Here is a 12,032-nt window from a genome sequence, read left to right on the forward strand (position 1 = left end):
ACACTCCCGAAAGCAGAACACTCTGTTCCCATAACTGGCTGAAAGAAAACAGGAAAACAGGTCTACAGCACTCCTGACACACAGGCCTATGGGACGGTCTAGCCACTGTCAGAAATAGCAGAACAAAGTAACACCAGAGATAATCTGATGGCAACAGGCAAGCGCAGGAACCCAAGCAACAGAAACCAAGACAACATGGCATCATCGGAGCCCAATTCTCCCACCAAAGCAAACACTGAATATACAAACACACCAGAAAAGCAAGATCTAGATTTAAATTATATTTGATCATGATGCTGGAGGACTTCAAGAAAGACAGGAAGAACTCCGTTAGAGAAATGCAGGAAAACATAAATAAACAAGTAGAAGCCTATAGAGAGGAATCACAAAAATCCCTGAAAGAATTCCAGGAAAACACAATCAAACAGTTGAAGGAATTAAAAATGGAAATAGAAGCAATCAAGAAAGAACACAGGGAAACAACCCTGGATATAGAAAACCAAAGGCAGAGACAAGGAACCGTAGATACAAGCATCACCAACAGAATACAAGAGATAGAAGAGAGAATCTCAGGAGCAGAAGACTCCATAGAAATCATCCACACAACTGTCAAAGATAATGTAAAATGGAAAAAGCTATTGGTCGAAAACATACAGGAAATCCAGGACTCAATGAGAAGATCAAACCTAAGGATAATAGGTATAGAAGAGAGTGAAGACTCCCAGCTCAAAGGACCAGTAAATATCTTCAACAAAATCATAGAAGAAAACTTCCCTAACCTAAAGAAAGAGATGCCCATAAATATACAAGAAGCCTACAGAACTCCACATAGATTGAACCAGAAAAGAAACTCCTCCCATCACATAATAGTCAAAACACCAAATGCAGAAAATAAAGAAAGAATATTAAAAGCAGTAAGGGAAAAAGGTCAAGTAGCATATAAAGGCAGACCTATCAGAATCACACCAGACTTCTCACCAGAGACTATAGAAGCCAGAAGATCCTGGACAGATGTCATACAGACACTAAGAGAACAAAAATGCCATCCCAGGTTACTGTATCCTGCAAAACTCTCAATTAACATAGATGGAGAAACCAAGATATTCCATGACAAAACCAAATTTGCACAATATCCTCCTACAAATCCAGTGCTACAAAGGATAATAAATGGTAAAGCCCAACATAAGGAGGCAAGCTATACCTTAGAAAAAGCAAGAAACTAATCATCTTGGCAACAAAACAAAGAGAAGAAAAGCACACTAACATAATCTCACATCCAAATATGAATATAGCAGGAAGCAATAATCACTATTCCTTAATATCTCTCAACATCAATGGTCTCAACTCCCCAATAAAAAAGGCATAGATTAACAAACTGGATAGGCAATGAGGATCCTGCATTCTGCTGCCTACAGGAATCACACCTCAGAGACAAAGACAGCCACTACCTCAGAGTGAAAGGCTGGAAAAGAACTTTCTAAGCAAATGGTCGTAAGAAGCAAGCTGGAGTAGCCATTCTAATATCGAATAAAATCGATTTTCAACCAAAAGTCATCAAAAAAGATAAGGAAGGACACTTCATATTCATCAAAGGAAAAATCCACCAAGATGAACTCTCAATCCTAAATATCTATGCTCCAAATACAAGGGCACCTACATACATAAAAGAAACCTTACTAAAGCTCAAAACACACATTGCACCTCACACAATAATAGTAGGAGATTTCAACACACCACTCTCATCAATGGATAGATCATGGAAACAGAAATTAAACAGAGACATAGACAGACTAAGAGAACTCATGAACCAAATGGACTTAACAGATATTTATAGAACATTCTATCCTAAAACAAAAGGATATACATTCTTCTCACCACCTCAAGGTACTTTCTCCAAAATTGACCATATCATTGATCATAAAACAGACCTCAGCAGATACAGAAAGATAGAAATAATCCCATGCGTCTTATCAGGCCACCACCGGCTAAAGCTGGTCTTAATAACAATAAGGGAAGAACGCCAACATATACATGGAAGTTGAACAATGCTCTACTCAATGATAACCTGGTCAAGGAAGAAATAAAGAAAAAATTAAAGACTTCTTAGAATTTAATGAAAATGAAGGTACAACATACCCAAACTTATGGGACACAATGAAAGCTGTGCTAAGCGGAAAACTCATAGCTCTGAGTGCCTGCAGAAAGAAACAGGAGAGAGCATATGTCAGTAGCTTGACAGCACACCTAAAAGCTCTAGAACAAAAAGAACCAAATACACCCAGGAGGAGTAGAAGGCAGGAAATAATCAAACTCAGAGCTGAAATCAACCAAGTAGAAACAAAAAGGACCATGGAGGGGTTGGGGATTTAGCTCAGTGGTAGAGCGCTTGCCTAGCAAGCACAAGGCCCTGGGTTCGGTCCCCAGCTCCAAAAAAGAAAAAGAAAAAAAAAAGAACCATGGAAAGAATCAACAGAACCAAAAGTTGGTTCTTTGCGAAAATCAACAAGATAGATAAACCATTAGCCAGACTAACGAGAGGACACAGAGAGTGTGTCCAAATTAACAAAATCAGAAATGAAAAGGGAGACATAACTACAGAATCAGAGGAAATTCAAAACATTATCAGATCCTACAACAAAAGCCTATATTCAACAAAATTGAGAATCTGGAGGAAATGGACAGTTTCCTAGACAGATACCAGGTACCGAAGTTAAATCAGGAACAGATAAACCAGTTAAACAACCCCATAACTCCTAAGGAAATAGAAGCAGTCACTAAAGGTCTCTCAACCAAAAAGAGCCCAGGTCCAGACGGGTTTAGTGCAGAATTCTATCAGACCTTCATAGAAGACCTCATACCAATACTATCCAAAATATTCCACAAAATTGAAACAGATGGAGCACTACCGAATTCCTTCTATGAAGCCACAATTACTCTTATTCCTAAACCACACAAAGACCCAACAAAGAAAGAGAACTTCAGACCAATTTCCCTTATGAATATTGACGCAAAAATACTCAATAAAATTCTGGCAAACAGAATCCAATAGCACATCAAAACATGATCAAGTAGGCTTCATCCCAGGCATGCAGGGATGGTTTAATATACGGAAAACCATCAACGTGATCCATTATATAAACAAACTGAAAGAACAAAACCACATGATCATTTCATTAGATGCTGAGAAAGCATTTGACAAAATTCAACACCCCTTCATGATAAAATTCCTGGAAAGAATAGGAATTCAAGGCCCATACCTAAACATAGTAAAAGCCATATACAGCAAACCAGTTGCTAACATCATACTAAATGGAGAGAAACTTGAAGCAATCCCACTAAAAGCAGGGACTAGACAAGGCTGCCCATTCTCTCCCTACTTATTCAATATAGTTCTTAAAGTTCTAGCCAGAGCAATCAGACAACAAAAGGAGATCAAGGGGATACAGATTGGAAAAGAAGAAGTCAAAATATCACTATTTGCAGATGATATGTTAGTATATTTAACTGATCCCAAAAGTTCTACCAGAGAACTACTAAAGCTGATAAACAACTTCAGCAAAGTGGCTGTGTATAAAATTAACTCAAATAAATCAGTAGCCTTCCTCTACACAAAAGAGAAACAAGCCGAGAAAGAAATTAGGGAAATGACACCCTTCATAATAGTCCCAAATAATATAAAATACCTCAGTGTGACTTTAACCAAGCAAGTAAAAGATCTCTACAATAAGAACTTCAAGCCTCTGAAGAAAGAAATTGAAGAAGACTTCAGAAGATGGAAAGATCTCCCATGCTCATGGATTGGCAAGATTAATATACTCAAAATGGTCATTTTACCAAAAATGATCTACCGATTCAATGCAATCCCCATCAAAATAGCAATCCAATTCTTCAAAGGGTTAGAAAAATTTGCAAATTCATCTGGAATAACAAAAAACCCAGGATAGCTAAAACTATCCTCAACAATAAAAGGACTTCAGGGGGAATCACTATCCCTGAACTCAAGCAGTATTACAGAGCAATAGTGATAAAAACTGCATGGTATTGCTACAGAGACAGACAGACCAGTGGAATAGAATTGAAGACCCAGAAATGAACCCACACACCTATGGTCACTTGATTTTTGACAAAGGATCCAAAACCATCCAATGGAAAAAAGATAGTATTTTCAGCAAATGGTGCTGGTTCAACTGGAGGTCAACATGTAGAAGAATGCATATTGATCCACGCTTATCACCCTGTACAAAGCTTAAGTCCAAGTGGATCAAGGACCTCCACATCAAACCAGATACACTCAAACTAATAGAAGAAAAAGTGGGGAAGCATCTCGAACACATGGGCACTGATGAAATTTTCCTGAACAAAACACCAATGGCTTATGCTCTAAGATCAAGAATCGACAAATGGGATCTCATAAAACTGCAAAGCTTCTGTAAGGTAAAGAACACTGTGTTTAGAACAAAACAGCAACCAACAGATTGGGGAAAGATCTTTACCAATCCTACAACAGATAGAGGGCTTTGTATATCCAAAATATACAAAGAACTCAAGAAGTTAGACTGCAGGGAGACAAATAACCCTATTAAAAAATGGAGTTCACATTGATAAGTGGCTATTAGCCCAAATGCTTGAGTTACCCTAGATGCCTAGAACAAATGAAACTCAAGACTGATGATCAAAATGTGAATGCTTCACTCCTTTAAAAGGGGAAGAAGAATACCCTTGGCAGGGAATAGAGAGGCAAAGATTAAAACAGACACAGAAGGAACACCCATTCAGAGCCTGCCCCACATGTGGCCCATACATATACAGCCATCCAATTAGACAAGATGGATGAAGCAAAGTAGTGCAGGCCGACAGGAGCCGGATGTAGATCTCTCCTGAGAGACACAGCCAGAATACAGCAAATACAGAGGCGAATGCCAGCAGCAAACCACTGAACTGAGTATAGGACCCCCGTTGAAGGAATCAGAGAAAGAACTGGAAAGCTTGAAGGGGCTCGAGACCCCATATGAATAACAATGCCAAGCAACCAGAGCTTCCAGGGACTAAGCCACTACCTAAAGACTATACATGGACTGACCCTGGACTCTGACCTCATAGGAAGCAATGAATATCCTAGTAAGAGCACCAGTGGAAGGGGAAGCCCTTGGTCCTGCCAAGACTGAACCCCCAGTGATCGTGATTGTTGGGAGGAGGGGGGTAATGGGGGAGAAGGGGGAGGGGAACACCCATATAGAAGGGGAGGGGGATGGATTAGGTGGATGTTGGCCCAGAAACTGGGAAAGGGAATAACTATCAAAATGTAAATAAGAAATACTCAAGTTAATAAAGATAAAAAGACAAAATATTTCCTGCCAAAAAATACCAAGTAAAGGTGAGTAAGAAATTAGAACATGGTAATAAGGTATTACTTTTAGGAGTTTGCTTAAGTTAAATTTGTATTATGATTAAATTATATGAAAGTGATTTTTCCTGGATTCTTATTATTGATAATTGAGAACATATTCTTATAAGTCTTCATCTGAACTATTTTTGGTGTGATGGAAATGAGAAGACTATGGAGATTATATTCATGCTTGTATTTAAAACAACTCATTTAACCTTTTTCAGGGTAAATAACTGCTCTTCAGGTCTTGAAAAGACAGTGGACCAGCTTATTATCAATTTAGAACATTCATCCTCCATACACAGGAATGTTTCAAGCCCATCAGCTGTAATGTCGGTATGAAAAACATTGGTTATGAAGTATTGGGAAACCAAACATTGGGCTTTTTGTTAGGTAGCTGAACTTTGACTCTTAGGATTCCTACAATTATGGATTCCTTTAAAAAGCTTAAAAGTAAGATAAACCTACTCTCCTTACTTGAATTTTTTGTTTTGCCGTCTGATTGGACAGTCTTAGTGTGTTTTTATTATTAGCCTGTTTGTAAATCTCTCTTTTCCTGAGGCATACTTTGAATCGATTTCAAAGTTCTTGATACTTACTCAAATATAGTTTTCTCCTCTGTGAACCTAGTTACTTAATCCAAATTCCCTGAAACATGTACAGTTAAAATTTTCTAAATTCTGAATATAGTTTTCTAGTTATTTTAATGACAGCCAAGAGGCCTAGCTAACTGCATTTGTTATTGATGATGATATTGATTGTTGTTGAAGATTGAGTTTTACCTACTACTATTCTGAATAATGTTAATGATAACATTTCCTTCTTTGAGCTTAGAGAACAGACTCCAAAGTCTAAGTTAAATATATAGTCTTTCTGTTAAAAAAAATTAATAGTCTAGAAGAGGGACTGAAGTCTGAATCTTATTCATTTTCTTTTGTTTTAACTCAAATTAAAAAAAAAACAAGTAAAAGAATAGGGCCTCATGTTGCTCAAGCTGGACTTGAACTCACTACATACCTCAAGATGATCTCATCCTCCTGCCTGTACTCCCCAAATGCTGTCATTACAAATGTGTGTCACCACATAAGTCTTAGCAGAGCCTTATTTATAATCATCGTTCATTTATATTCATCTTTCCTAAAATCTGTATATATACTTTTTCCTTGATACATTTTTCTGAGATAATTTTAAATTGATAAAATGGATTCAAAGCATAGTTTTATGTTAAACACTATGGTGGCCTTAGTGGTAGATGTTTGTACTGCCAACACTTAGAAGACTGAGGCAGATGGCTCATAGGTCACTAAGGATGGTGGTATGTTCCTATAACCATGACACTGTAAAGACAGGGCAGGAGGATTATTGCAAGTTTGATCTACATAAGTGAGTTCCAAGCCAGGCAGAAACACATAGTGAGACCCTTTCTTACAAAGTGTGTGAGTGTATATGTGTGTTTATGGGGAAAAGTCTAGGATGCTATCAGAAAATGTTAATTGTTTCTACTGGCTGAGGTGGTAACTCCATGGTAGAATGCTTTCATAGCATGCCTGAGGTTCGGCATATCCATATAATGGGAATAAAATTGTTAATGTTCTTATTTCTAGATAAGTGGGATTAGAAGTATTTTTATTGTTGTTTCTTGGTTTTACACTTCTGTAGTAGATCTGTGGTACATTTGGAACCAAATAATAGTTCAAGTTTTTGCAACTATAATGTATCTAAGTATCTATTTTTCTGTTTTATATTTGTATATGATTCCCTCTCAGGAGACAGAAGAAATTGATGAAGCACTGAAGATAGCAGGCTGCAATTCTGAACAATTAAGTAATGCTATAAAAGTAAGCATTTTGAGTAAATTCTACCAGGAGATAAAGCATGACCTCTTTATGATAAAATAACCTACTTTTTAATAAGCTTTATTATAATAAGCTTGCAAATAAAATCATCATGCACTGAAATTCACCAGTTCTAAAGTCTATACATATCACTGAACTTCTGTACAGTTGATTCACATTAGACTTTATACTTTCACTACTGAATATGTTTTATTTACTTATCACTAAAAGTCCATGGCCAAATTAGAACTAAAAGGACAGTTAGCTTCATAGCCTTATCCACAGCTTATGTCCATTGCCTGGATTCAATCATTCTTTATTCCTTAATATTTACAATTTCTTTTTCTCTTTCATACATGTTATACTATACACAAATACACATATTTATATACATATATAAATATTACTGGCTATGTTCTGCATATGAGTTGAGAACATGTGGGTAATTTTTTCTTTTTGAGATGGTATGACTTCAGTTAATATTATATGTTCTAAGCCCATTCATTTCTTCTCAGTGCTCTGTGTGTGTATGGAGGCTTGAACCTAGAGTGCGATGCATGTGAAGCAAACACTACCATGAGCTACAGCCCCAGCGAAAATGACCTCTATAAATGTGTACATCTGGATGTGTATTACTGAGGTTAGGTAATCATAATAGAGAAACAGGATTATGCTTGTAGCATTGTTATTCTAAGAAGCTTAGTAAAAATCAGAGGTTTTGAGAAATCAGAGTATGTACTTTCTGTGAACTGAATTTTCATATTTGCAGATATCAATTACAGATAGCTTCTTGGTTAAGAATAAATCCTTGTCCACTTCTTCCTCTCAGTGTTGGGGCCTCATTTGTTCTGATCCTGTGCAGGTCTTTTGTGTGTTGCCACAGTCTCTGAGTTCATGTGTACATTCCTCTTGGTTACTTCTAGAAGACCATGCTTCCATGGAACCATCCATTACTGCTGGCTCTTACAGTCTTTTGCCTCCCTTCCACATAGATAGCTGAGTGTTGGTAGTAGAGGGGTTGTTGAAGACAGCTTGTTTCATGGGACCATTTGCTTAGAAAACTGTTTTCCAGCCTTTTACTCTGAGGTAGTGTCTGTCTTTGTCACTGAAGTGTGTTTCCTATATGCAGCAAAATGCTGGGTCCTCCTTCAGTATCTGTTGGTCTATGTCTTTTTATTGGGGAATTGAGTCCATTAATGTTAAGAGATACTAAGGAATAGTGATTGTTGTTTCCTGTTATTTTTGTTGTTAGAGGTGGAATTATGTATGTAGGTTTGTTGAAAGAAGATTACCTTCTTGCTTTCTGTACAGTGTAGTTTCCCTGCTTGTGTAGGAGTTTTCCATCTATTATCCTTTGTAAGGCTGGATTTGTGGAAAGATACTGTGTAAATTTGGTTTTGTCGTGGAATATCTTGGTTTCTCCATCTATGTTAATTGAGAGTTTTGCTGGATACAGTAACCTGGGCTGGCATTTGTATTCTCTTAGGGTCTGTATGACATCTGTCCAGGATCTTCTAGGTTTCACGGTCTCTGTTGAAAAGTCTGGTGTAATTCTGATAGGTCTACCTTTATATGTCACTTAACCTTTTTCCTTACTGCTTTTAATATTCTTTCTTTATTTTGTTCATTTAGTGTTTTAACTATTATGTGACAGGAGGAATTTCTTTTCTGGTCCCATCTATTTGGAGTTCTGTAGGCTTCTTGTATGTTTATGGGCACCTCTTTCTTTAGGTTAGGGAAGTTTTCTTCTATAATTTTGTTGACGATATTTACTGGCTCTTTAAGCTGGGAGACTTCGCTCTCTTCTATACCTATTATCCTTAGGTTTGATCTTCTCATTATGTCCTGGATTTCCCAAATGTTTTGGGTTAGGAGCTTTTTGTGTTTTACATTTTCTTTGACTGTTGTGTCAGTGTTTTCTATGATATCTTCTGCTCCTGGGATTCTCTCTTCTATCTCTTGTTGGCAATGCTTACATTTGTGTCCTGATCTCTTTCCTAGGTTTTCTATCTCCAGGGTTGTCTTCCTTTGTGCTTTCTTTATTGTTTCTATTTCCTTTTTTAGATCCTGGATGCTTTTGTTTAATTCCTTCACCTGTTTGGTTGTGTTTTTCTGTAATTCTTTAAGGAATTTTTGTGTTTCTTCTTTAAGGGCATCTACTTGTTTACCTGTGTTGTCCTGTATCTCTTTAAGGGAGGTATTTATGTCCTTCTTAAAGCCCTCTATCATCATCATGAGATGTGATTTTAAATCAAATCTTCCTTTTCTGGTGTGTTGGGATATCCAGTGTTTGCTTTGATGGGAGAACTGGGCTCTGATGTTGCCAAGTAGTCTTAGTTTCTGTTGCTTACGTTCCTGTGCTTGCCTCTCGCCATCAGGTTGTCTCTGGTATTAGCTGGTCTTGTGACTTTTCCCTCCTGTAAGCCTGTGTGTCAGCTCTCCTGGAGATTGTCTTTCTCCCGGCAGGATCTGGGTACAGAGAGTTGTGGGACTCCATCAGACCTGGGCGCAGGCCTGTTCCAGATGGGACTCTCAGAGCAGAAGTAGTGGTCTTAACCTCTGCTCTCAAGTGTGTTGGAGTTCCTGGAGGTGGGCTTTCAGCTCTGGGCTCAGGCAGAGACTGGAAGGATCCTGTCCTGACTGCTCCTAGGTTCCTATGTTCAGAAGGCTCTAGGCAGGTTCCTCTTGGTCCAGGAATGTGAGCAGAAGTGGTGGTCTTCCCTGAGCTCTCAGGATTGTCCGCACTTCTGTGAGTTCATACAGAGAGCTGTGGGACCCCATCAGCTCCAGGCACAGGCGGAAACCGGAAGCTACTTTCATGTCTTAAGATGTTTTCATTATTTCATTCAACTGTCTGTATTTTCATAGTCTTTACTAAACATTTATTCCAATCCTCTTAAAGTGCTTGAACATATTCCTAATTGCTGCTTTGAAGTCTTTGTGTTGTGTTTCGGCTAACTTGCATTTCTTGGGGCCTATTAGAATGGGTTGCAGTCTTCTAAAGGAGGCATATTATCTTGACTGTTCATATTTGCAGTTTTGCACTATTATCTGGGACTCTATGGTTATGATATTTTAGGCATTTCTTGGTATAGATATCACAATTGTTCTTGTTGAATAGGTGTTCATTCTTTGTTTTCCGTTGCCCATTCTTGATCCTAAGCAAGTATGTAGCTCTGGGGTCCCTGGTAGAGAGTGGGTCTGTGGACGATACAAAGGAATGGAGGTAGGCTAAGAAGAAAAACTAAGAAAAGAGGCAGTAGGGAAGAAATAGGGAAACCTGGGTTTCCGTCAAGGAGAAGAGTTCATGGGGAATGGAAGTAGTGTAGGAGGAGTGCAGTAGGACTAAGAATAAATCTGGAGACAGGAATGAAAGAGCTAGGAGACCCTGGGTCTGCACCAAGGACTGAAATGTGTTTTCTAACTTTGTTCTGGGTGTTCATTTTGTTTTATAACTTAGAGAATCCTGGCTGTAGAGAAAGTTAGTGGTCAAAAATGGCTTTTGTCTTAAAATGACAAAAAGGAATAAGAAAAAAGTTTATAAAACCAATCCGTAGAAACTCAGATGTTAACTGTTTTTTTTCCTTTGCTTTGTCAAATTATCAGTACTAAAATGTCTACAAGAAGTGATCTTACAAACAAGGGCCAGAGTATAAAGCTGAACTTGCTGGTTTGTTCTATTAATTAACACTGCTGTGGCTGTTTGGGAAAGTCCAGGAAGTATCTTCTATATTCAACATTATATTGATGATTCAACTACTACAGAATAAAAATACAGATTAGTTCATTGAATTATTTTTTTCCAGATGCTTGATAGCACACAAGATCAAACAAGACAAGAGACGGGCAGTCTAAGAGAGGTTGTGGAGAAACAATTCGATACACTTATTGCTTCTCTTGATTCCAGGTAATAACTTCAAAATACAGATTGAATGACACTGAAAGTTTTGTCATTCTGTTCCTTTGTTTGGCCTGAAGTAACATGTTACTTTAAAACAAGCCTGGAAGGTAGTGGGTGAGTCTGGAAGACTGATTTCCAGCTAGGTGTGGTGACTCATGCGATTAATCATAGCACTCAGAAGCCTGATAGAGCTAAGTTTCTGTGAAGTAGAAATCAATCTCAAACAGTAAGAGATTCAAAAGAAACAGGCAAAAAGGTTGACTTTGACACAAATTCAAGTGAAAACGTTTATACTTCCAAAATTTTATCTATCTGCTTTTTAATTCCAGAGCTAAGCTAACTTTAAGGTTAAGTAGATTCTCTCATTGTCCTTGTTCCTGCTCCTCATAGCTCTCACTCTCCTGTGCATGTGCCTGCCTGCCTGCGTGCGTGTGAAGATACAGAACCACATGATCCTCATGCTCCCGTTTCCCAAGTGCTATTTCAAGTCTAAGCCTCCACATTTCTTTATTACAGCAATTAACAAAGAAAAATGTTTTTCATAGCTGAACTCATATTGTAGAATTCATATATTTGGAGAAATGAAAACCACTTTTTCTTCTACATGGGCCTACCATTTTTTTATATGTGATTAAAAGAATGATATGTATCATAATCATATATGTGATTAAAGAATCACAAATGTAATTCTTGAAACCATATGTAAAGAAACAGGCTCCTGAGGCCTCTTATAGGACCAAAGCAGTATGTATGCTCAGTGAGTCATTTCCGTCTGCCTCTACACCAACGCTTAAGTTCCTTACTTCTTATGGCACTTTATGTTCTGTGCAAAAACGTTTGCTTTTCCTCCGTGTGGTACTCAAGACCTAGCACATGGTCGGCAGGTGTGGTGCTATTGAAGAATGTACCT

At 37.9% G+C, this 12,032-nt stretch overlaps 1 protein-coding gene across 3 annotated transcripts in view; it reads left to right on the top strand.

The window, feature by feature from the left end:
• The window catches only part of Rnf17 (ring finger protein 17), a 138,211-nt gene that overhangs the window by 19,565 nt on the left and 106,614 nt on the right, over nucleotides 1-12,032 (top strand). For all 3 annotated transcript variants that reach the window (XM_039093305.2, XM_039093306.2, NM_001191685.1), the window contains exons 4-6: nucleotides 5,611-5,722; nucleotides 7,153-7,224; nucleotides 11,028-11,128. In XM_039093305.2, the coding sequence (XP_038949233.1) occupies nucleotides 5,611-5,722; nucleotides 7,153-7,224; nucleotides 11,028-11,128 (285 nt within the window). The remainder of the gene's footprint in view (nucleotides 1-5,610; nucleotides 5,723-7,152; nucleotides 7,225-11,027; nucleotides 11,129-12,032) is intronic.

This window comes from Rattus norvegicus, chromosome 15, assembly GCF_036323735.1.
Source record: "Rattus norvegicus strain BN/NHsdMcwi chromosome 15, GRCr8, whole genome shotgun sequence".
NCBI lineage: Eukaryota > Metazoa > Chordata > Mammalia > Rodentia > Muridae > Rattus > Rattus norvegicus.